The 24,856-nt window shown below is 54.2% G+C and overlaps 2 protein-coding genes across 4 annotated transcripts in view; one reads left to right on the forward strand and one right to left on the reverse strand.

Moving 5' to 3' along the window:
• Positions 1-6: 6 nt before the first annotated feature.
• Positions 7-22,155, forward strand: CYTH3 (cytohesin 3). Its single transcript, XM_081819292.1, has 10 exons — positions 7-33; positions 8,607-8,725; positions 14,181-14,261; positions 14,654-14,766; positions 14,878-15,026; positions 15,229-15,340; positions 19,749-19,825; positions 19,915-19,986; positions 20,066-20,220; positions 20,891-22,155. The coding sequence occupies exons 1-10, from the start codon at positions 19-21 to the stop codon at positions 20,961-20,963; spliced, it is 966 nt and encodes a 321-aa protein (XP_081675418.1). The 5' UTR covers positions 7-18; the 3' UTR covers positions 20,964-22,155.
• A 1,670-nt stretch (positions 22,156-23,825) lies between these two features.
• The window catches only part of USP42 (ubiquitin specific peptidase 42), a 49,279-nt gene continuing 48,248 nt past the window's right edge, over positions 23,826-24,856 (reverse strand). For all 3 annotated transcript variants that reach the window (XM_081819290.1, XM_081819288.1, XM_081819291.1), the window contains one exon: positions 23,826-24,832. In XM_081819290.1, the coding sequence (XP_081675416.1) occupies positions 24,792-24,832 (41 nt within the window). In that variant the 3' untranslated portion in view covers positions 23,826-24,791. The remainder of the gene's footprint in view (positions 24,833-24,856) is intronic.

The following is a 24,856-nucleotide window of genomic DNA, read 5'->3' on the forward strand; positions in this document are numbered from 1 at the left end:
GGGAGGAAGAAATTCAACATGGATCCCAAAAAGGTAAGCCAACGTTCCAGTGTTCTGGCCTGCGAGAGATTGTGGGATTCACCGGTTTGATTGGCTCTCTCATTTTGGACAAAGGTGGTCGGTCATACCCCCTCACAGGTACTGAGAGTGGAAGTTAAATCTGTATCATGTAGGGGCTGCCAGGGAGTGGGGTGAAGCACAAGTGCCCGTGGGCCTCATCTCTGGACCCGAAGACCTTTTCTTGCGTGTGAGGCTCTGGGTGAGGCCTCCCCGCCCCGGCAGCGGCTGGTGTGGACAGGCCCTCGGCGGGGCCAGGCCGAGCGGTGTGTCCTCCCGCTGTGGCATGGCCCACAGCCTGGGGAGCTGGTGGGCAGGGCTGCACCCTGGGTGTCTGCTGGGGGGTTAAATGGCTCAAGTCTGGGGACTTTGTTCCTCCCATTCACCTTCCAGAGAAGACGTCTGCATGAAGGACCGGGAGCTCTCCTGATTGAAGGCAATACCGGGTCTTTTCCTCCAGTTGGATTTTCTAGGAAAACACCCGAAAATAAGGAAACCTGCAACATGCAGCTACTTGTCTATGAGGTTGAACCAGAAGACTTAGCAGAACCTGTAAACACTTTGTGGAACATGGCTCAGCTGCAAGACCGTTAGGTTTTGAGACAGCAGAGTGGATCTGAGTTAGCCACCAGGGCTTGAGGTCCTGGAGAGGAACACCGTGTCCCCAGAAGCTTCTAACTGCGGAGCTGACTTCATTCTACAGTGATCTTTAGGTGGCATTCACATCACACACCTTCCTTAGGATTTTATTTATTTATTTTTGGCATTGAGCCTCTGTGCTAATTAATGATTTGTTCATTCAGTAAGTGTTGATAGCAAGAATTGCACTGTGCAAGGTCTAAGATCTGTAAACTTGCATTTCTTTTTTTTTTTTTAAAGATTTTATTTATTTTTTAGAGAGCGAGCGAGCGAGAAACAGCATGAGAGGGGAGAGGGTCAGAGGGAGAAGCAGGCTCCCTGCTGAGCCGGGAGCCCGATGCGGGACTCGATCCCAGGACCCTGGGATCATGACCTGAGCCGAAGGCAGTCGCTTAACCATCTGAGCCACCCAGGCGCCTGTAAACTTGCATTTCTAGGTGCAAGCACAGTTGGAAAACGTAAAGAAATGGCTTGCAAGTGTGGATTCTCCTCAGCCTCACCACAGCTGCCGCCGGAGGAGGGTCTTTGTTTAGCTGGAGTACTCCCACCTCTGCGAAAAGTTTCCTGTTGCTTCCCGATTTTCTGCTTAGGGGCCATCCGCCAGCCCCAAAGTGGAATGCAGCTGTGTCCGGGAATGGTTTTGTGAATTTGGTAATGGCTTGAGGTTTGGAGCTAGAAGCGTTTTTTGTCGTTTTTTTTCCTTTCTTGAGTTGAATTTGCAGAGTTGGCTTAACCAGCAGATTTGATAAGCATTGGCAGCATCTTCAAAGATACCTCACGAGTGGCTGTTTTGAAAACCAGACCTTATGTTTTAAGGTGCAGCGCAGGACAGCATGCCCACAAGTCCGGGGATGAGTCCACGTCCTCCCCACGAAGCGCACACACACACTCTGGTGGCCCAGTGGTGCTGTCCCTCCGCCCGGCTCTAGCCTGTCCTCTTGTTCTGCGCACACCAGGTGTCCGATGTGCAGCCATGAGGGCTGACTCACGCTTCCTGAGAACTTGCCACGCATCAGGAACTGCTAACGAAGCACTGTAATTAGTACACTTAACCTTACGGGGTGGGTTCCCTTTCAATGCCTGTGGTGCAGTCGGGGGAAATGAGGCACAGAGCCGCTGAGATGTGCCCAGCGTCCTGAGCGAGGAATCCACCTCAGACTCGGGCCTGTGACCACCGCACCTCACTGGGCTCCCGTGGGAGCCTGGGGTTGGTCTGTTGGCCGCCCCGGGAGTCCAGCCCTGTGGAGTGTCTCCACCTCCAAGTCCGAGGAAGCAGCTGCTTTATCTGCTTTGCCTGGGCTGTGGCCGGCTGCCCTACAGGCCTCATTTTGCCTAGATGCCTCTCCACCTGAGAGATTTTTAAGGTATTAATTATTGGTGCTACCCAACAACTTGTTTGTAATTATGGTAAATTTAGTCTGCATGTGGCCCTTTGCTGGGGAAAGATAATGAGAATTCCCTTGTCTTATAGACGATTATAGCACCCGTTGGAGTCCGCTTGGGCCACCATAACAAAATACCGTGGACTGGTGGCCTAAACAATAGACATTTACTTGTTCACCGTTCTGGAGGCTGGAAGTCCAAGGTCAGGCTGCCAGCATGACTGGGTTCCGTGAGAGCTGTCTTCCCCACTTACAGGTGGCCGCGGCCTCACTGTGTCCCCAAAGGGCCCAGAAGAAGCTGAGAGCGCCCCCTGGTGTCTCTTCTTAAAAGGGCAAGGGTTCCTTCAAATCAGAGCCCCGCCCACATGACCTCGTCTGACCCTGCCTCCCAGGACCCCACCTCTGAACACCATCACACTGGGGGCTAGAGCTTCAAGATAGGGATCTTCGGGAGACTCAGACATTCAGTCCAAAACAGCCCTGGGTGATCTCACACGCGGTGTTGTGAAACAGGCTTGCATCAGAGACTTTCAGGCTAGCAGGAAATAAGTCACAGAGTGGTGACATTTTGAGCGGGAGCTTCTGTTTCTGCAGGTACATTAGATACACAGAGGCAGCGCTTGGGGTTAGAAATGAGTAAGAGGAAAGGTTGATTCGATCAAGGAAGCAGGAAACATTCTACAGGCTCTCTCTTTTATTCCCAGTTTCCTAGAAATGCCTTTAAAAATATAACATAAGAATCTGTAACAAGCAGGAGTTCGCTCAGTCGACTAGAAATTGAGGGAACCCTGAAAGATAAAAGATGAGCGGTAGCCCGAAGCACACTTGGGAAAGATTTGCTCTGGGATGGGAGAGCCACGTCAGGGGCTCGGCTCACTGGGGCAGCAGATGTGGGATCGGGGAGGGAGCCTCCAGATGGTTCACCCTTGGCTGAGCTTGCGCCGAGCAGTGGTGTGTGCCCCCAGGTGGGAGACGCAGGTGTCTCTTCTCCACTGGCCTCACTGACGAAGAGGAGGAGAAAAACCCGCTCCCAGAGACCAGCTTCTGAGCCCCCCAGCTGGCCGCGTCATCTGCTCCAGAAACAAATGGCGTTCAGTTGGGCTACCAGAAATTCTGAAATACAAAGGTCATCACCCAACCGGGAATCACCAAATGTATGAGCTGCTTGACCCCATGAAAGAGATGTGAAACACCACAAACAGAACTAACACAGGAGGAAACATTAAAGGTAGGATGTTTTGTATATTATAAATCTCATCAGAGATGATGGGGTGTTGGCTTATCCTTGGTGCAAAAAATGGGGAGTTGTGGAAAAGGTCCGTGGAAGTGAAGAACCAACGCCCTCTGAAAACCCACAGCCCGAGGCTGGGGCGGGGACACGGGCAAGGCGGATCGTGGTGCTCCTGTTCTCCATCGCTCTACGCAGAACCGCGAGAGGCGGGAGGCAGGTCTGGTGGCTCAGATTTCATCGAACAAGTCCCAGGAGGAGAGAGTAGAAGACAGAGTGGAGGATGTATGTCAAAGAAATACTGGAATATTTCAGAGCTAGATTAAGATAAAATACTCAAAATCAAAGGGCTCACCAAATGCCAAGCAGGATAAAATTTTTCAGACACTGATCCATAGAAATATCAAGTAAAATGCCAGAAAACTTATGGATAAAGAGAAATTCACTGACTTTCCAGGAAGGAAAGACCAGATTATCTAAGAAGAAACCAGAATCACAACAGGAACACTGGATCAAACACAGCAGGGAAACTTTCCAAGGTCCGAGGAAACGTGATTTAAAACCTAGAGCTCTGGGGAGGCCAGTATAGACCCGCAGAAAACCAAATAAAATAAAAATAATAAAACCTAGCATTCTGACCCATATGAGGAGGCAAGTGAAGACATTCAGATGTGCAAGGACTCACAAAAGGAACTGCTAACACGTTCCGTGAGCTCTAGAAATTGTGGTTGGAGCAGTGCGTCTATAAACAGGACACGGATCCAGGATGCGGGATAAAACGGGAGAGACTCGAAGAAACCAGCTAAACATACGGTTAAGTCTAAATGAGAGCTTGATTGTTGAAGGAATGTTTTAAAAATCAAAGTCCCAGATTACCTCAATACAGGTGACCCCTGAGCAGCACTGGGTTTGAGCTGGGAAGGTGGAATTTTTTTTTTTAGTACATACAGTACAGTACTGGAAATGTATTTCTCTTCCTTACAGCTTTCTTAGTAACATTTTGTTTTCTCCAGCTTACTATCATAATGTTACTGTAATATTGTGATGCTATTGTAAGAATACAGTATATAACATATGAAATGTGTTAATTGACTGCCATGGGTAAGGCTTCTGGTCAACAGTAGGCTACTAGTAGTTAGATTTTTGGGGAGTCAAAAGTTACGTGCAGATTTTCGACTAGGGGGTGGTATGGGAGCCCATAACCCCTGCATTGTTCAAGATCAGCTGTGTGTAAGTAGCACGGGACAAGGGAAGCAGGGAAGTCAACGTTGGCTAAGGTTTTCAAGATGTTCATGGATGAATGTAAGTTGAAATATTAAAATTTTATTTTGTTTTTTAAAGATTTATTTATTTGTCAGAGAGAGCGAGTGAGCACAAGCAGGGGGAGTGGGAGAGGGAGAGGGAGAAGCAGACTCCCCGTTGAGCAGGGAGCCCGATGCGGGACTCGATCCCAGGACCCTGGGATCATGACCTGAGCTGAAGGCAGACGCTTAACCGACTGAGCCACCCAGGCGCCCCTAAGTGTTAAAATTTTAAGAGTAACCACTAAAAATAGGGATAAGATAGGATTTCTAAATTACTAGGAAAAATTGAATAAAGAAAACTTAATTCAACAGAAGGCTGAAAAGATATGAGAAATACCCAGCGTATGTGAAGGCTCAGGAAATGAGTGGTAACAAGTTCATAATGACCATAAATTTGATTGGGCTCAGTTACCTCTTAAAAGGCACCTTCACATTAGTTTGAAGAAACAACAATAAAGTCCAGATGTGTTCTGACTGAGACACACACCTGGAACAGAGCACCAAGGTTGAAAACAAGGAAATAGGAAAAGATACACGAGGTGTAATGGGTTGAATGGTGCCCTCTTCCAGTAGATTCTACTGTTTGATTTTCTAAATGATATTTTTAAAAAGATTTTGTTTATTTATTTGAGAGAGGGAGAGGGAGATCACAAGCAGGGGGGTAGGGAGGGGAAAGGGTAGAGGGAGAGAAGCAGGCTCCCCACTGAGCAGGGAGCCCGACCTGGGGCTCGATCCCAGGACCCTGGGATCATGACCTGAGTCGAAGGCAGATGCTTAACCGACTGAGCCACCCAGGCATTGCCTCTAAATGATATTTTAAAACATAGACATTGTCTAATAATACTGGAACATTTATTAGCATTTACCTAGTGTACTCGGGTCCCGGGCCGCTGTAATGACCACAGACTCGGTGGCCTGAAACAACAGGGGTGTGTTGTCTCACAGGCCCCGGGGCCAGAAGCCTGAGATGCAGGTGTGGGCAGGGTCCGTTCCTTCGCGAAGCTCTGGTGGAGAGTGCGCTCTGGGCCTCCCTCCCAGCTTGCCGTGGCTGCCGGCCATCCCTACTGTTCCCCGGCCTGTGGACCCACCGCTCTGCTCTCAGCCTGCTTGTCACATGGACGGGGATGCATGTCAGCGGCTTCCGTGCCCTCCTCCTCTGCTTCTGCCTCTTTGCTTCACCTCCCCAACACAGTCCCGTTCTGCTTCATAACTGCTCTCTTTGACTCTGGCTTTTGGCTCCATTTTCTTTTCTGGTGCCTGGCCTGGGCTCACCCCCATGGCACTGTGTTTTCTGGTACCTTTTATTTTATTTTATTTTATTTATTTATTTGACAGAGACACAGTGAGAGAGGAACACAAGCAGGGGGAGTGGGAGAGGGAGAAGGAAGCTTCCCACCGAGCAGGAATCCCGATGCGGGACTCGATCCCAGGACCCTGGGATCAAGACCTGAGCCGAAGGCAGACGCTTAACGACTGAGCCACCCAGGCGCCCCTCTGGTACCTTTTGCAAAGGGAGCTGGAACTTGACTTGGGGCTCCTCTGGCTGCCTTCTGTAACCTTGAAGCACAGAAGAGATGACCTTGGGCTGGGCCTACTTGCTATTCTCAAATCCTGGTTTTTCAGGCTGTTGCGTAGCCTCCCCAAGGAGCTCCTGAGTGTTTGAATTTTAGAGCAGGTTGTGAGCATCCAGAGCTCAGGAGAGCCTCATCCCCAGGTCCGTTCAGTTCCCGGCAGGGTGTTGGCTGATGGAGTGCCTGGAACATTGTGAATGTGGAAATTGCCAAGCTTAGGGACTCCAGAGAGCGCTGGGAGGCTGGAGAGAACACGGGGCCAGGGTGGGATGGATGCAAGACTCTGTCAAAGCCACGGCTCCCACCCCCACCCCCCACGGTGCACAGCAGGAGATGGGCCACAGGGCAAGACAGCCTGCAGCTGCGGTTCCTCCCCCCCCTTCCCCCCTGTCCTCTGCCAACCAGTATCACAGTCCAGCGATGTCACCCCAGCTGCCAGCCAGGCACCCATCCCCCAGGGAGCACCTGCTTCCGCCAGGCCCTTGGCTCCAGGACCTCGGGCTCCTTTGGAAACTCTCTCTCCTGTCCCTTGCAATTTGGGGGTGGTGGTGCAGCAGGATCTACCAGTTCCACCCACAGCCAGTCTGTGAGTCCTTGGGACACAGAGTCGAGAGAGGCAGACCAGGGCCTCTTTGGCCTCTGACCTCTCGGCCAGGGATGTTAGGTCAGACTGTAAAGTCGGCCCTGCTGCCCAGAGCTCCCCTCCCGCACAGAGCCCTGGGTGCTGGGTGGGAACGGCACCAGCACTCTTGTCCCTCGCCTGGTTTCTGGGGCCTTGCTGGACAGGTGCGTACTCGGGATCGGAGTGCTTCCTTAGGGTATGTGCACGTCGTTCCTTCTAGAAGATGATCCCCGGGGGGCCTGGACTCACTTGAGCTCCCACCAGAAATAGATGAGAGTTAATTTAGGATCGTCAGACATACTGATTTTTTGGTAAACTTTTTTATTTTTTGAAGAACAGCATATGGTGCACAAACTTTGCACAGCGTGACGAATTTTTACACACTAAAATCCTTGTGTAACCCAGAGCAAGATGCGGTGGTGGGGCATCAGGAGTGTCTCTCTGGTGTCTCCTCCTAGCGAACAAATTCCACCCCGTCACCGTAGAGCGGGGCTGCCTGTTGTAAAACTGTAAATATAAATAAGGTACATTCCGTGTCGTCCTTTTATTCCGTGTCACATCTGTCAGATGCATCGATGTCGCTGTGCGTTTATTCTCGTTGCTGCATAGTGTTCCATCGTATGGAATATACCAGAATAGGATTTATCTCTTCTCTTATTGGTTGGATGTTGTTGGGTTGTTTCCAGTTTGGGGGAAATTCTAAATAAGGCTGCTGTGGACATTCACGTGTTTGGAAAAAAAAGAGCAAAGACTCGGAGGGACCGTGTGGTGTGAGGGAGGGGCACAGAGAGTAGTAGCTGGAAAATCATCTCCGAATTTGTAGAAGGAGAGGCAAATAGAGGACAGAATTCCCTTACCAGCTTTGTCAGCCTGTGTTGGAAACCAGCTCAGAAGCTGTGTCAGAGCTACATTTTCGCTATTCTTAGGGCTTCTCAGGAGAGGAGCAGGGCTGCTTCGGGCCAGGGCAGCGCCTCTGCAGCCTTTCATTTAGAAATTGTCACCTGTGCCCTTGAGGGCCCTCAAGCGGGTGTGGATTTTCACCAGCTTCAGCTCGGTGGCACAGAGATGCGTTACCGTGTTCAGCTACAGCTCACAGAAGGCCTTGTGAGGACGGCTTGCACGGCGACTATGTTCTCCCAGGGCAGGGGTGGCTGCAGGGGCCCCAGTGGCTCCCAAGTAACAGGACCCCAGCCCTGTGTTCATCCCGGCCTTTCCCTCATCCATTGGCCGTGAGGGCGCCGGTCATCACATCTGCATTCCAGGCAGGAAGGAGGGAGAAGGAGCTGCTCACGAGTCCTTTTGGTCAAGAAAGCTTCCCCAGGTCCTCCCTCCGGACTTCTTTCTGTGACCAGATCCGGGTCACAAGGTCATTCCTAGTTGCAAGGGAAGCTGGGAACATGATTACTTAGCGAGGCATGGCAAGGAAAGAGGGGAGCTCGGGGAGGGCGTGGATTGGCCAACCCCAAAGGGCATGTTACTCTCGCACACACAGCAGATCGTTCTCCCGAGCTGGGGAAATTCGGTGTTGTTATTACCTCTGCTTTTATGATCTCTAGTACCTTCTTTGTAATGGTTTGTTCGGTAACCCGTTTGTCTTTTAGCCTGTTAAATTGCCAGGAAGAATGAATGTGCTTTCCTCTGGTGGGCAAAAAAATGTAGTCTGGGGTGTGAGAATCAGATTGTCCTGGTATTTTTGCCATGTCCCAGCCATTAAGATCATTACTCTAGATGTATTTCTGTCTTTGAAAAGGGAGTCTGGGCGACCCTCCTAACCAGAGCTTCCTTTCTTATGTCCCTCTTCAGGGAATTCAGTTTCTAATAGAAAATGACTTGCTGCAGAACTCCCCAGAAGACGTAGCCCAGTTCCTGTATAAAGGAGAAGGCCTAAATAAGACCGTAATTGGGGACTATCTAGGTGAAAGGTAAGTTGAAGGAGAACCAGCAGCCTGGCCTGGGCCCGCCCTCCCCATCAGGGTCTGTCACAGTTGCGCGTGGGCGTAAGGCGCACGTGCTGCTCCCCACAACTGCGTTGGCCCAGCGCAGTCACATGCTTTCCCTGCCCTTGCGGGGAGAGAGGTGTGGGTGCTCTGGGGCCAGGTAGGGTCTGTGATCTCTGGAAACCTTTACTCAGGGAACCATGGCAGAACTGAAACTGGTGCTGCCTCTTCTCTGTACCTCAGAAAGCATCTTTTTTTTTTTTTTTCTAAGATTATTTATTTGAGAGAGAGAGGGTATGCGCTTGCGAGCACGTGCAAGGGGGTAGGGGCAGAGGAAGAGGGAGAGAGAATCTCAAGCAGACTCTCCACTGAGCACAGAGCCTGACACAGGGCTTGATCTCATGACCCTGAGATCCTGAGCTGAAATCGAGTTGGATGTTGAACCAACTGAGTCACCCAGGTGCCCCCTCAGAAAGCATCTTAATCTTCATTTCATGTTTTGCCCAGAAAGAGACCAGATTTCTCAGTGGTTTTCTTCCCCCTGTTGCTTGGGGATATGAGTGAAGGTGGGAAGTTATTAATTTTTTAAATGGAGAGCACTGGACAGATTTACATTCCCAGCCTTCTCTAATTAAGGGTCCATTTGCTGTGCTTAGCAGAGGTTAGGGCAGGAATCTAAGGCAGCACATCCCCTGAGTCAAAGATCAAACAAGAGTGTTTTTAAATAAGAGCCCAGCAGTTGCTCATCCGGGGTGGTTTCTTTTTCTAGCCTTTATTAAAAATAATTGATCAAAGGTGGAAAGCAGACACTTCCTAACTCATTCTGTGTGGCCAGTACTACCTGATGCCAAAACCAGAGATATCACAATTAAAAAACAAAAACAAAAACAAAAAATCCTGCAGAGCAGTACCTCCCATGACCACTGAAGCAAAAATCCTCAACTAAATATTGGTAAATCAAATCTAGCAATATTTAAAAATGACTATACACCAATACATTCACCCCATGCATGCATTCATTATCCCATGAATACAAGGTTAGTTCAGCGTACAAAAGTCAAAGTAATATACAGTATCAATATAATAAAGAGCAAAACCCACACGATCATCCCAATAGATGTTGGAAAGGCTTTTGACAACATTCACTGCTTCAAGACAAAAGCGTTCAACAAACCAGGAAAAGAAGGGAACTTTCTCAATATGATGCAGGGCACCTGTGAAACCCACAAGTTGACTTTATGCTTTCTTCTAAGAGCAAGAACAAGATAAGGTTGACTGCTCTCACCACTTCTCTTCAACATGGTACTGGCAGTTCTAGGGCAAGAAAATGAAATTAAAAGCATCTAGTTTGGAAAGGAAGAAATAAAACTTTGTTTGCAGAAGACAGAATTGTGTATGTAGAAAATCCTGAAGAATCACTAAAAGCATTAGAACTAATAAACAAGTTCAGTAAGGCTGCAGGATACAAGATCAATATGTAAAATTCAGTTGTACTTTTAAATGGTAGCAATGAGCAAGCTTGGAAAAGATACTAAGAAAAACAGCTCCATTTTATAATAGCATGAAAAGGAATAAAATACTTGGGAATAAATTTAATAAAAGAAGTACAAAATATTTACTTTGAATTACAAAACTTTGAAAAAAATGAAAAGGGCGCCTGGGTGGCTCAGTCGTTAAGCAACTGCCTTCGGCTCAGGTCACGATCCCAGGGTCCTGGGATCGAGCCCCGCAACGGGCTCCCTGCTCGGCGGGAAGCCTGCTTCTCCCTCTCCCACTCCGCCTGCTTGTGTTCCCTCTCTCGCTGTGTCTCTCTGTCAAATAAATAAATAAAAAAAAAAGAAAAAAATGAAAAGACCTACGTAAATGGAAAGATATCCCATGTTCATGGAGTGGAACTTTGATCTACAGACTTAACTCATTCCCTATCAAAATCCCAGCTAACTTATTTGTAGAAGTTGACAGACTCATGCTAAAATTAATGTAGAATATCATGGGATCCAAAATAGCCACAGTCTTGGAAAAGAAGAACAAAGTTGCAGAACTCACATATAAGACAGACTAAAAACAGTAATCAAGATAGTGTGGTACTGGTGTAAGGGTAGACTTCTAGATCATGGAGTAGAATGGAGAATCTAGAAATAAACCCTTGTGTTTATTGTCACGTGATTTTCGATGAGGGTGTCGGGACAGTTTAGTGGGGGAAAGAACAGCCTTTCAACGAATGGTCTGGGACACCTGGATATCCACATGCAAAAGAATACCATTGGACCACTCAGGGTACGCAAAAATTAAACTGGATCAAATACCTACATGTGAGAAGGAAAACTATAAAACACTTAGAAGAAAACATAGGGGTAGATCTTTGTGACCTTGGATTAGGCAAGAGTTTCTTAGATGTGACACCAAAAACAAACAGCAAAAGAAAAACATAGGTAAACGGGACATGGTCAAAATCAAAAACTTTTGTGTTGAGAAGGACATCATTAAGAAGGTGAAGAGGCAATCCACAGACTAGGAGAAATTTTTACAAGTCACATATAAATCTAATAAGGACTTCTATCTAGAATATATGAAGAACTCTTACCACTCAATAATACGACAGCTTAATTATAAAATGAACAAAGCATCTGAATGGACATTTCTCCAAAGAAGATCCATAAATATGTGATAGGGCCATAAGCACACAACTGGATGTTCAGCATCCTTAGCCCCCATCAGGGAGCTGCAGATCAAAACCACAGTGAGCTACCACTTCACAACCACTAGGATGTTTGTAATAAAAATAAAAAGATAATAAGCGTTGCCCAGGATGTGGGAAAATCAGAGCCCTCACGTCCTGCTGGTAGGATGGGAGGTGCCGTGGCTGTGGGAAGTAGTTGGCCGGTCTTCAGAATACGACCCAGTAATTCTACTCCTAGGTGTTCACCCAAGAGCAGTAAAAACGTACATCTGCACACACACTCACAAATGTTTGTAGCCACGTGGTTCTCGGTAGCCGAAAGGTGGAAGCAGTTCCGATGTCCATCGGCTCGGATGTCCCTCAGCTGGTGGATGGTCAAGATGTGGTTCATCCCGACGATGGACTGTTTATTGCCCACAAGGAGTAGGGTGCTGCTGCATGCTGCCGCGTGTTGGGTGACTCCCTTTATGCAGAGTGCTCGGAATAGGTGAACTTAGGGAGACAGAAGGCCGACTGGTTGCCTGGGGCTGGCAGATTGGGAGATGGCGTTTCTTTTGGGGGTAATGAAAGTGTTGAGAAACTGATTGTGGTGATGGTTCCACAGGTCTGCAGATAAATTACAAGCCATTGAATGGTACACTTGAAATAGGACAGTTGTGTGGAACGTGAATTGTGTTTGAACAAAGCTAAAAACAAAAAAACAGCAAAACAACACACCCCACAAAAAACCTGAGCGGTGGCCCAGGGGCAGCAGCACCTCATGAACCGCCTGTGCCACGAGGGCCAGAGTCCGAGTCCGCCATCGTTGCGTGGTCGTGCGGCAGGTGCGAGATGAACGATCTCGTTTGTGTCATACGCGGCCTGGCGGCTCCTGCGGTCGACAAGTACCGCGTGCCTGCAGGTTTTGAGTTCCAGAAAATACCAAGTTCCAAGTCTGTGCCAGGCTCTGTTTGAGGCACATGGGTTGTGTTGTTTAAAAAAGAAAAAAATAAAGCTGGACTCACCCGCTCGTGGAGCTGTCCTCTGCCGGACCGATACAGGCAATATGTAATAAGCATAGTAAATGTGAAAACCATGTCCCCCCTATGTTAGAAGGTGTCGGGGCAAAGAAGTGGAAGCGCGTAAGGGCGTTGGGTGAGCTGCAGTTAGCAGTTAGGCTAGGCTGGTCAGGGTTGTGTCATTGAGAAAGTGCAAGGACGTGAGGGGGACGAAGGTGCTCTGCAGGCCGGTGTTGGGGAGAGCAGGACAGGCAAGAGGGTCAGTGTGTTGGGGGCAGTGTGGCTGGAGCGGCGGGGGGGGGAGGGCGGCAGAGGCTCTCAGGGTGACGACGGGCCCCTCTGCCCGTTGCTGGGGGCGGGGGAAGCTTCCCAGTCGGGGAAGGACGTGGTCTGATTCACAGCTCAAAGCCGTGGGGACTTGGGGGGGGACATCCAGGTGTGATGGTTCAGAGAGGGGTCCGGCAGGAGGCAGGCTCCCAGGTGCTGTTTGCATCACAGGCGAGTGTGGCTGGAGGGGAAGTGTGGACCGAGGACCAAGCCTCAGGGGCCCCCCTGCAGGGGGGCCAGGCTGGCAGCGGGAGTGGGGGTGCAGCCGCCCCTCTGATCACTTGCCCTCTCTGGTCCCGCCTTGGGGTCCTCACACCAGCTGCAGCCTGTGCACCTGAGCCCAGGAAGGGGCCAGCTCCGCACCCCGCGCTCGGCGAGCCCTCTCAGCCAGGCTGCCTGCACCGCTGGGGCTGGGACGGTGGGCGCTTGCCTTTCATGCCGACCCCCGTGGCTCTAACCCGGCGGCTGCTGCCACGGCTTGGGTGCTCAGCACGGTGTCGGGCCTGCTCCCCGGTCTTCGCTGCTGCCTGCCTGAGACGGGCCGGGTGCTCGCCGCCTCCTGGGGCGCCCCCCGCCAACACCCACATCTGCGCGGACTCCCAAGGCCTCAGACGGCAGCTCGCCCCAGAGAAAGGAGGGGAACGTCGTGACGTGTGCTCTGTGCCTGTGCCCCTTCCCGAGGCCGTGTTCATCCTTGCAGCCCCGCGGACGGGGGTCCCTTTGCAGGTGGCGCTGAGCCGTGGCCGTTCCTCGTGGTTGATGGATCGTGCGCAGGCAGGGCGGGCCTGTGGGGTGGCAGCAGCCTTGTCTTTAGTGAGGCCTGGTCTGCTCTGCGGTCCTGGGAGGCTGAGGGACTGGCGTCACCTTGTGTTGTGGCCTGCACCTGTGGTGACCACGGCGTTTCGCTGGCTCGGGCTGTCCTTACTGTGCCTTGTGACCAGGACCTGGGCAAACTCCAGTGAAGCGTGTTGTCCTCCTCTGCGTTTATGTAAAAGTTGAGGCCTTTGTCTTCTCGCATTTAGTTTGGTTTCAAAAGCTCTTCCGCACTGCCCCGGTTGGCGACCCGGCGCCGGGCGCCCGCAGCCCCGCCTGCGAAGTGGGAACGCCGCCCGCGGCCGCTGGGTGGGAGAGCGGAGGCGGAGCGCGCGCCTGGCGCTCGGAGCTGCCGCGGGGCTCGTGCCAGCTGCCTGCGGTCTTCCGACGGCCTCGACGGCCTCGGTCCCCTGACCGGCACCGCCTGGGAGATAAACTCCTAACTCCTACCGAGTCTCCTTTGTCCTAAGCCTGAAAACGAACGTGCAGTGTAACAGATCTGAACTTCTAGTTCTGCAAGACAAAAACCCACAGACACTTGCTATACAAAGGAAAGGTCTTTCTTTTGAAATGATTGAAATTCTGTGCAGTGGCCTTGGACCGCATTTGCTTTCTTTCCCAGGGACGACTTTAATATTAAAGTTCTTCAAGCGTTTGTCGAACTCCATGAGTTTGCTGATCTGAACCTCGTTCAAGCCTTAAGGTAAGTGTCGGCGTGTCGGCTGTCCGCGGGGGGGGGGGGGGGGAAGGGGAGGGGGTGCGGGAGCCGGAGGCCGGCGCCCCCACGGGGCCTCCGAGCCCGTGGTGTCCCCAGAGCTGCAGAGAGGCCCCCAGGCGTTTGCAGACCAAGCCCGTGCTGGCCTCAGTGGGACGGCAGGGTGTGCCCTGTTTCTCACCCGGTATTTGGCAGTCGGGCGCATTCTTCCCACTTCCGCAGCTGAGTCTTGGTGCTGCCCAGGCGCGGGCCTGCTTCCCACTGCATTTGGTCTCAAACAGCAGCCTCGTGGACGTCCCCGCCTTGTCCTGGTGAAGCCAGGTGTCCCTACGCCCCGGACCCTGAAACGCCACCGTCCCCTGGTGGTCCTTTCTCCATAGGCAGTTCTTGTGGAGCTTTCGACTTCCAGGGGAGGCGCAGAAGATCGACCGCATGATGGAGGCGTTCGCGTCCCGCTATTGCTTGTGCAACCCGGGCGTCTTCCAGTCCACAGGTCGGCAGCGCTGGGGCCCGGGGCCGGCGAGCCTCTGCCCGGGGGCGGGGGGGGGGGCGCCTCTGGCCAGGCGTGCGGCTGAGGGCCCCTGCACCCTCTACCCTCTTGCAGACACCTGCTACGTGCTGTCGTTCGCCATCATCATGCTCAACACCAGCCTCCACAACCACAACGTGCGGGACAAGCCCACGGCCGAGCGCTTCGTCACCATGAACCGTGGCATCAATGAGGGAGGGGACCTCCCGGAGGAGCTGCTGCGGGTGAGCTCCCCGCCCTTGGGGCCCTAGAGCTGGCCCTCATGCCTCGGGAGCAGCGGTGGGCAACGTTTACCATCAGGCACCTGCAGGGTCCCTCGCGGCCCCGGTCCCACCGAGCCCGGTGCCCTCGGGGACACGCGCCACTGCCCGGCCCGTTCGCCCCCGGCTGTGTCCCTGAGTGCGCTGTCCCCTGTGCTCCTCGCAGAACTTGTACGAGAGCATCAAGAACGAGCCGTTCAAGATCCCCGAGGACGATGGCAATGACCTGACGCACACGTTCTTCAACCCCGACCGCGAGGGCTGGCTCCTGAAGCTGGGTGAGTGGTGGCCGGCGGGCGGGCCCCGCGCTCGGAGCCCCCAGCCCTCGGCAGCCAAGGGCCCCGACCAAAGGCAGAACCGCTAGAAGCGAGGGCCGTTGGGCCGAGTCCGCCCACCGTAGCCGGCCGCACGCCCCAGACTCGATGGCTGCCGCTTTGAGCCCTACCCCGTCCGAACGAGGCCCTGCCGGCCATGTCCACGGCAGAGAATAACGCCCGGGCTGCACGAGCGTCCCAGAAAACTGCTCAGTTAGCGTCCAGATAGACCCAAGGCAGTTTTCTGTACCAGAGGCAGGTGCATTTACTGCGAGAACCTGCGTGCCTTTCTCTTGGTTTGGTGTGGCTGATTTTTGATGCGTGGTTTAAATGTGCCTTCTTGTTGTTTTCCTTCTGCCTGTGGCTCCCACCTTTCTGTTCTGTGACGGGCTGTCCCTGCTTGTTCTGCGTTAGGAGGTACGTACCCAGTGGCTTCCTGCCCCTTCCCCAGCTGCTCATTCCTTTCTCAGTTTCTCTCCCCCGTTGGTCTGTGTGAAGCTCTGATCTGTGGCTGCCATTCATCTGACCCCTGTGGCTTTGGACTTGCTGGGGTTAGCTTCATGCAGGGTGCGGCGAATGTGACAGCTACACCCCCGGGCCGGGCGAGGCGTGGCTGGAATGCCAGCCCTTCGGCGCTGGGAGCGCATGGGAATGCGTGTGGGACCGAGCCTGCCCGTCCGTGTCCTTAGGGCCTGAGCAGCCTCGAGCCTGCTGGTCGCCTGCTCCCTCCCCGTACATCACCGGTTGCCTCTCATACTAACCAAACAGCGCATGTTTGCACCACCCCTGGACGGAGTCCGGACGTGTTCAAAGGGCTTCCCAACCACTGACGAAGAAGCAGAGTAGCGTTGATATTTTCTGGGCAATTTTAGGAATTGGTAGGGTGGTTTTTTGTTTTGTTTTTATTCTGGGGGCGGGGGGATTTCTGCCTTACTGTGACACGAGAGCCTGTGAGACGTGACAGCAGGTACCGACCGGGCATGGTCGCTGTAGAACACGCTGTGAGACACCGGGCCTGAGAGAATCTCCGCGACTTTGTGTTCGTAATCAAGGCGAGGGTAAGGGGCGGGCGTGAAGGCGTGTGCCAAGGCTCGGCCGTTCCGATTTGGGGTCTTGCTCTGGCTTCTCTCTGGCTGTGCTGAGGTTTGGGGGAGTTCTAGATAGATCTTTGTCTAGAAACCCAGAGCCATAGCCGTGGACTTGGAGATGCATCTCTCAGGTCACCCCAAACCTGTGGCCCCGGGGTCAGGGCAGAGGGGGGACGTGTCCGACATGCCAGGGAGGGCCCCTCGTGTGACAGCGACAGTGCGAGCCTGCCTGGCAGCTGGTGTGGCCTCGGCACCAGCGGGAGATGCACCTGCTTTGAAAGACAGAACCAAACGAGGGAGACAAAGGCGCAGTGGGGCTTGTGTTCCACCTGTGCTCCGGGTGCGCACGTAAGCAGTGCTCAGAGCACCCCCAGGAGCTACGGAGCTGGCAGGGTGCTGAGTGGGTGCCCAAGGGGCCCCCTGCAGCCAGTCGTGGCCTCGGCACGGTGGGGCCCGGGGTCGGCTCCCTCCGAGCTCCGCTGCCACGTGAGCGGGTGTGAGGAGAAGTCACGGTGCTGGCGTTCTCGGCACCTGTCACAGAGCTAGGGGTGATGGTGCCGCCCAGAGCTCGGGCCCGCCGGCCAGCGGGTGACTGCCCGGGACCTCCTCCCCAGAGCCCCAGCGAGCCCGCTGCCGTCTCCCTCGGGCCCACGCAGCCTCCGTACCCTCTCCGTGCACAGAGCTGTGGCCGTGCCGAGAGCGGGTTTCCCAGCGGGTGGGTCTGCTCTGCACAGCTGCTGGGCCTGGACACAGTCCTGCCCCCAGGCCGCCTCCCAGGAGTCTTGACGCTGGCCTGGCCTCTAGGGAAAGCTGGTGGGCGTCAGGCTCCGAGGGCCAAGAAGGCAGTCAGTCCGCTGGAAGCTGATGCCGGAGATGTGTTAGCTGGGCCTGGGTTAGCTCTGGGCCCTTATCCAGCACAGGGCAGACACAGGCCTGGACACGGACGTGCTTGGCCACAGGCCTACAAGACAAGCATAGGAGACAAAGTGTGTTCTGTGCACGCACTCAGATAGGAGTGGAGGTCACCATGTGACCTTGCTTGTGTCTCATCATAGACTTGGTCTTAGGCCAGGTGGCACTTTCAGAAGGCCTGGATGCTTTGCAAGAACTAGGAGCATTGTAGTGTTGCTTCGTGATCATCAAGGAAATGCCTTACAGTCGCTGAGTTTTGAGAAGGGGTCGGTTCTGTTAACAACACAGGCACATGGGTCAGAGTTCAGCTGTCCTGCAGAAGTAGTATGTATTGTCGGGGTGTGGGTACCGTGTGCCTGGGAGCAGCCGCGGAAGCAGCAGCAAGTTCGGAGCGGAGAAGCCAGGCGTGAGTGCTGTGTGTGTGTGTGTGTGTGTCCGTCCGTCCGTGTGTCCATCCCCGTCTCCTGAAGCTCAGCCAGGAACACACACGTAGGCAGAGCCTGTCTGTTCCTTTGCAGCGAGACCTGCGATGGCTCCGACCCCCGCTTCCCCCCCCACTGGGCCTGCCCCCCTGAGCTGTAAGGGTACCTGGGGCTGGGCTGGGAGGCCCTTGGCCATGACCACCGGGCTAGGGATTGGGCTCCCCAAGACGTGCCACTGAACTCAGGAGCAGTGGGGCGGGTGCTGCGGCGGGGGGCAAAACGCTGAGAAGCCTTCCCAGCTAAGCCGTTTTCCTGGTGTCGGGTGGTGCAGGGTCCCCATGGGGCTGGGGGTGAGCAGGACACACAGGGCGCCACCTCGTGGCCCAGTGCAGGAGCGCAGACGGAAGGGCAGGCACTGGACAGATGGACAGCGTGTGGGCTCCTGGGGGGATTCTCTGAGAGCCTGCTTGTGCAGCTGAGGGGAGGGGAGGTGCTAGCAGGGGAGTGGGAGCTCGGGGCAGCACGGTGGCCGGAAGGAAAGGCGGGGGCCGGGAGGGGAGCCACGAGGAGGCCTTGGAGGCCGCTGAGGGGTTGGGGTCCTAGGCTGACAGAGCGCGAGCCTTTGGGAACTTCCCTTTTCAAGGGACGCCTCTGGGGGAGGGGGGACATGGGGGTGGGAGGCTGGCGGCCTGGTCCAGCACCAGCGCAGCCAGAGACAGACCTGGTGGGAGGGAGGTAGAGTGAACTGGGCTGGGGTGATGTACCTGGAGAGAATCTGTGCTGTCCCATCACTGGAGGACTTTGGGACGAGGGTCTCCTGGGTCTCCTCCCTGTGAAAGTGGGCTCACGGCTCGCCCGGGACTTGGCTCAGCGTTGGGCGGAATGGCCAACGTTTCCATGAGGAAGAAGGGTCCCTTCCTTCACCACTCCCCCCTCGCCCCCCTGGAAGCGGGATGTCTTCTCTGCCTGGATTTCTGCAAACATCAAGGCCAGAGGCACTCTTGCCTCAGCCCCGGCTGACCTGGGAAGCCGGCCCGTGTGCCTTCCTGTCCCTCCGTGACCCCCCGGCCCCACATGACCCACGCGGCCTTTCCTCCCACACCACGGCCCCTCAGCCCCGGCGGCACTCACCTGCTCACGGGTTGTAGAGAGAGGCGGGCGAGCTCCACCTCGAATGTCACCTCGGGGAGTGACAGCAGGGACGGCTACTTGCTTGTGCCCACAGATTGCTTGATTCTGTTACCATGCGCGTGTTTTTCTTGTAGATTGTTTTTTTAAACTTCACGTCAGAAGCAAGGGCTGGGAATTGAAGCCCGTTTGTGCTGAATATTTGGGGGTAAAAGATTTCCTTCTCTGTAGTGAAAGGAGAGGAGACACAGATGGGCTGTGTGTGTGTGTGTGTGTGTGTGTGTTTACATGTGTGTCCCTGATCTTGTTAAGAGATTAAGTCAATCGAGTAATTCCCTGGACCAAGGAGTAATTGATGGTGATGGATCCCAGGGCCAGCCAGAGCCCCGAGGTAACAGGATTAGGCCCCGGACAGGCCCGGGGAGCCGCACTGACTTCATCCTGTTGTCATTTCCATGTGGGGAAATCAAGCCCATTCATCACGACTAACGTTTCCACAAAGGCCGTTTGGAAAGTGGTGGCCCAGGTGGCCGTGGCAGGGGCGCCGGTGCTGCCCGGGTGGGGGTGCATGTGGGGCCCCGGCAGCGCCCCGCGCGCGCTCGTCGCCACCCCGGTGCCAGGCCACACGGCTCGCCCGGGACTTGGCTCAGCGTTGGGCGGAATGGCCAACGTTTCCACGAGGAAGAAGGGAGCTTAAGACCGAGCTTGGCTCCTGGTGGCATTTCTGAAGATAGTCATTTCTATAGGTCCCGGGCCCGCCCTTGAGGGCCCCGGGTCCCCAGCGCGTGCGGGCTGCGACTCACGAGCTCCTTCTGCTTCTAGGAGGGCGGGTGAAGACCTGGAAGCGGCGCTGGTTCATCCTCACCGACAACTGCCTCTATTACTTTGAGTACACGACAGTAAGTACGGGGCGGGCTGCCGGGCCGGGCGCACGGCCCCTCGGGGGGCGCGGGCCTGAGCGAGGCTGGCCGTGCGCTCTTTCTCGCAGGACAAGGAGCCCAGGGGGATCATCCCCCTGGAAAACCTCAGCATCAGGGAGGTGGAGGACCCACGGAAACCGGTAAGCTGGCCTCCTCTTGCCGCCCCTGCCCTCCGGCGGCCGCAGCGCTCCGTGACGGCGCTCTGTCTGTCTCCGCCAGAACTGTTTCGAGCTTTATAACCCGAGCCATAAGGGCCAGGTCATCAAGGCCTGTAAAACCGAGGCGGACGGCCGGGTGGTGGAGGGGAACCACGTGGTGTACCGGATCTCCGCCCCGAGCCCCGAGGAGAAGGAGGAGTGGATGAAGTCCATCAGGTGTGCGCCCGGCCCCAGCTCAGAGCCCCGACGGCCCCGGGTCCTTCCTGTGCACGCGGTGCGGTGGGAGAGCGAGTGCGCGCGCGTGGGAGTGTGCGCGCGTGGGAGCGTGTATGCCTGCGCGTGTGGGAGTGTGCCCGCCTGTGAGCGTGTACGCCTGCGCGTGTGGGAGTGCACACGCATCTGAGCGTGTGTGTAAGCCTGCGCGTGTGGGAGTGCACGCCTGTGAGCATGTACGCCTGCGTGTGTGGGAGGGCGTACACATGCGAGTGTGTGAGCCTTCCCGTGGGGGAGTGCGCAAGCGTGCGAGCGTGTACGCCTGCCCGTGTGGGAGTGCACACGCATCTGAGCGTGTACGCCTGCCCGTGTGCGAATGCGTACATATGCGAGTGTGTGAGCCTTCCCGTGGGGGAGTGCGCAAACGTGCGAGCGTGTACGCCTGCCCGTGTGGGAGTGCGTACACATGCGAGTGTGTGAGCCTTCCCGTGGGGGAGTGCGCAAGCGTGTGAGTGTGTACGGCGGGAGTGCGTGCACGTGCGCTGCACCTGCCTGCGCGCATGCGCACTGCTGCGTGCGGGACCGGCCGCCTGCAGACACACGCGGCCCCAACGTCTCCGCTTGGGGGCGCTGCAGGGTGCCGTCCGACCTCAGGATTCTCCTCTCCCCCCAGAGCGAGCATCAGCAGGGATCCTTTCTATGACATGCTGGCCACGAGGAAGAGGAGGATTGCCAATAAGAAATAGATCTTTCCCGGCCTCGGCAGGTGAAAGTGGAAACTAAAACCCCGCAGCAGAAAGTGACTGGGAGCCTCCCCGACACCCTGGGCCCCGCCTCGCTCTCCCGCCGCCTCCCCGTAGGAGGCAGCGCCTGCACCGCGCCGGCCGCGCGGCGGGAGCGCGCTCTGGGGTCGCCGAGGGCCCCGCGCCGCCGCCGCCCTCCCGCCGGCTCTGAGGGAAGCTGGCGCCCGCCGCGCCGCACGTGCTCGCCCGGGGCTGCGTCCACCGTTCCAGAAGCCGCTGTTTTCTATCAGACGAGGAAGGAAAAGCTACCACTTTTTTATTCAGAGTTTTTTTCTCAGATATATAGGATTATAGCTTTTATATGCCTTTTTATATTCTGAAATTATAACGGAAGATACTTTGTAGCAGTAGTATTTTTAGAACGGCAGCTATAAATCTAACTCCTGGTTACACAGTATACACCGTGCACTGAAGAAAGATTCCGTCTGCACGACACGCGCAGCCCCGCCCGGGGCCGGGCCGGGTGTGCGGGCTGCTCCGCGGGCGCCCTCGGCCGCGCGTCCCTGGCCGGGCCCCCGGGGCTCCTCTTCCGCTCAAATCGCCTTCTAAAGGGGCGGGTCGTTACAAGTGATGGTTCTGGGTGTTTCTCTGGTCACTGCGGTCCCGGCGCCGGCTCGGTCTGTGTGCTGAGCCCCAGGAAACGGCTGCTGCTGGCCTGTTTGGACCCGCTCCCCCGCGCCCCCCCCCCCCGGCAGTTCCATGTGGTTCACCGGAACCATGGTTCCGACCAGCTCCCGACCAGTCTTCGCTGTTTAAAACCTGTCGGCAAGACAAATGCTTTTTACTGACCTGGCGATAATCTGACCCGATCTCTTGATGTAACGTGTAGACAAGTAACTAGAACGACTCTCATCCCATGTTTTCAGAGACTCACCCTCTGGCCAGGAGCAGGGAGAGCGCACGCTGCGGGTCGGAGGCTGGGGGCGCTTAGGGTTTCCTGTAAATAGTGTAAAACCCCCAACACACGCTGGCGGCGGAACTTGAGGAGCCCCCCGTCAGGCGGCCGTCGGGGTGCTGTTGACCTAATAGTAGGTGCTCAGGCCGTCTGCCGGAGGGAGGATGGGTGTCCGCGTAGGACAGGGCCGCCGCGCGGCGAGGCTGGGGTGCTGTGGCTCCGCGGGGCCGCCCCTGGCCCTGCGGCTCGGCCCCGCCCCCCGCCCCGGGCCCCGCCCCGCCGCGTGGGCACGCCCCGCCTCTGCGCCCTTTGGCGTCCCGCACGTCCCGCGCAGGGTGGAAGTCCCAGACGGCGGACCTCAGGCCGTCGGCACCCGTGTGGAGATGTTCAGGACGAGTGACTGTTCCTGTGAGTTGCCGTGGTGCTGGAACGGACCGGCTGCGGGCCCCTGGCCTGGCACCGCTGACCTGGACGTAGCTTTAAGCGCTAGATGCAGAGCGTCTGAGCGCAGGGCCCTCTGACCTGCATCAAACTGATTTTTTGGTTTCATTCCCAAGCTTTTAGGCTTTGTTACTGTACCGATACCTCAAATTCGAAACTTGGGTTTTTGAGACAGGCCCGTCGGCATTCTCGAAGTGCCCGGCTGCTATATATGCAACTCTGGCCTCCAGTCTTCCGTGAACAGACGGCGCCGGCCACAGCCGTAGCGCGCACGGGGAGACCGTCCCTCTGTGTCTGCCCCAGGTAGGCCCCGGGGAGGCAGGCCTCTCTCGCTGGGCTTTGGCCAAGGTGGGGGTGGGAGAACGAGCTGGAGGAAAGCCCCGTGGGATGGCTCCTCTGGGCGCCTGTGAAGGCGCGGCCCGTGCGGGCTGATGCCCTGGGAGCCTCCCCGGGCCGAGGCCGCGGTGTTCGGACGCGGGGGCACCTGCCGTCCGCGTTAGGGGAGGTCCTCGAATTCCAGGTTTTGTTGTGACAGTATTAACGCATCGACATGCGAGTCCGCCGATGCCCGGCAGGGCAGGGGGGCTGTGCGGGCCTGGCCGCCCGGCCGAACCTCCAGGGGGCCGTGTTCCTCCTCCTCCCCACCCCCCCCTCCCCCCACGTCCGCGCGCAGTGCTGGAATTTAGTCCCAACTCTGGCCAAAGACAAGCTCTCCTCCAGAGGCCAAGGGCAGGAGGCGGTGGAGGGGGTGCGCCGGGCGGACGGCCGCGGCCCCTCCAGCCTCGGTTAACACTTGAGGTTGAATTGGATGACCCTGGACCCAGGCAAGCAACAGTGTCTTCAGGATTACGGAGCAACTTTCAACAGTTTAAAGTGGTACCAAACCGAATCAAAATAGGAGCTATTTATAGATGAAGCAGCATTTAGTGCTTCATATAAAGCAATGCATATTTTTAAAAGTTAAAATGCATATTATCTACATAGATGTGCTTTGCTGAGAAGTTAGGTCTGTTGTAGACCCGAAACCACACGTTGTGATTTCACATTTTCTTATTTTTTCTTAGACATTTCTATTTACAGTAAATATAGTTAATATGTAAATAATGTACAGAGAGATTTCTGGAGTGTTTGTTATTCAATGTATATACTCCCACAAGTTGCATGAAGAAATACCTTATTATCTATCGATACTTTGTTGTAAAATGAATAGCAAAATTGGAAGGTGTATGGCCATCAAATTGCAAATACCGTGTTCACAAAATAAAAAATGCATTGTTCAAAGAATACTACCTAGGACCTGGTTCTTTAAAATAGATCGTCGGGTCCAGGAACTTGCTCCCTGTCCCTTCCTCATCCCGGGCTTGGGCTTCAGAGGAGTCTAAGACTGTGAAGGCAGCAGGAAGAAGGTGGTGAGAAAGGTCTGGTAAGCAAAGGGGGGAAACAGCAGTAAAAATGTAAGACACAAAATGTTTAATTTGCTGCCATTTATATACTATATAAATTTTACATGCTGTATATTTACAGTGGGGCAAGTGCTTTTTTAATCTTTAAAAAAACAAAGATCAAACTTTAGACATCTCTGAACAACACAAACTGTATAAACCATACAGATTATTCAGATACAAACTGTATTAAATACAGTTTTCCCCACTCCATCTCCTGATGCAGGACCAGTGAATTATAAGTGTATCACAGTTTGATAGCATATCCATATTAAAAATAAAATCACAGTATGATTTTGTCTGTAACTAGAAACTTTAAGGGACCAAGCTGACAACTCAGACTCCAATATCATAGTCAAGACAAGAGACACTGTATAAAAAAGTGTTAAGTAATAAAAACATACTGTAGGCTTTACAAATAATGTTTGGATTATACATTCATAATGTAAATACTCATCATAACTGGTAAATTGATTGGAATAGTTCCACAAAGTTCAAAAACAGAACTTGTCTATAAAATACATTTTCAAATCTTGAATACAACTAAAATATGAAGCAAATTAGTTTCTAGTATCAGACATTACAGAAAACAGACTGCTCTCAAGTCTAGTTGAGAGCTCGTGAATCTTTAAATAAGTCTTTAAATTAAATATACACACTGTCAGTTTGTACTTTTAATAATTCCATGGTTTCCCGGCTGGTCTGGCACCGGATGTCTAACTTGGAGGAGCTTTCCATGGAATGCGAGCGGTCCACCTGAGTCTGATTAAGCAGCATTTGAGATGTTCCAGTCCAGGGCGTCACTGTCCGTGGGATTTATGTACACGGTGTTTTACAATGGTCAGCAGTTGTAGAAAGTGTTCGTCCATTTGGAATAAGGGTAATTAAGAAAAGGTAAAAACTAAAAAAAAGTTCTCCATGGTAAAATCTGTACAGGATTTACTAAAGAAGCACCACGCGGATTTGAACAAAGTTATTTTCTAGATTGATAATTTAAGCTGGGTTGGGGATGGCTTCTGTCGAACACGCTGAATCTGAAAGACAAGAGGCAGCAAGCG

This window comes from Leptonychotes weddellii, chromosome 5, assembly GCF_054177405.1.
Source record: "Leptonychotes weddellii isolate Sample4059 chromosome 5, ASM5417740v2, whole genome shotgun sequence".
Taxonomy (NCBI): Eukaryota; Metazoa; Chordata; class Mammalia; order Carnivora; family Phocidae; genus Leptonychotes; species Leptonychotes weddellii.

Bases quoted from the DNA above. Each gene is read 5' to 3' on its own strand.
- CYTH3 (XM_081819292.1), top strand. The intron at 19,826-19,914 runs GTAAGTACGGGG...TCTTTCTCGCAG, and splicing joins ATTACTTTGAGTACACGACA to GACAAGGAGCCCAGGGGGAT. The intron at 20,221-20,890 runs GTGTGCGCCCGG...CTCTCCCCCCAG, and splicing joins GAGTGGATGAAGTCCATCAG to AGCGAGCATCAGCAGGGATC.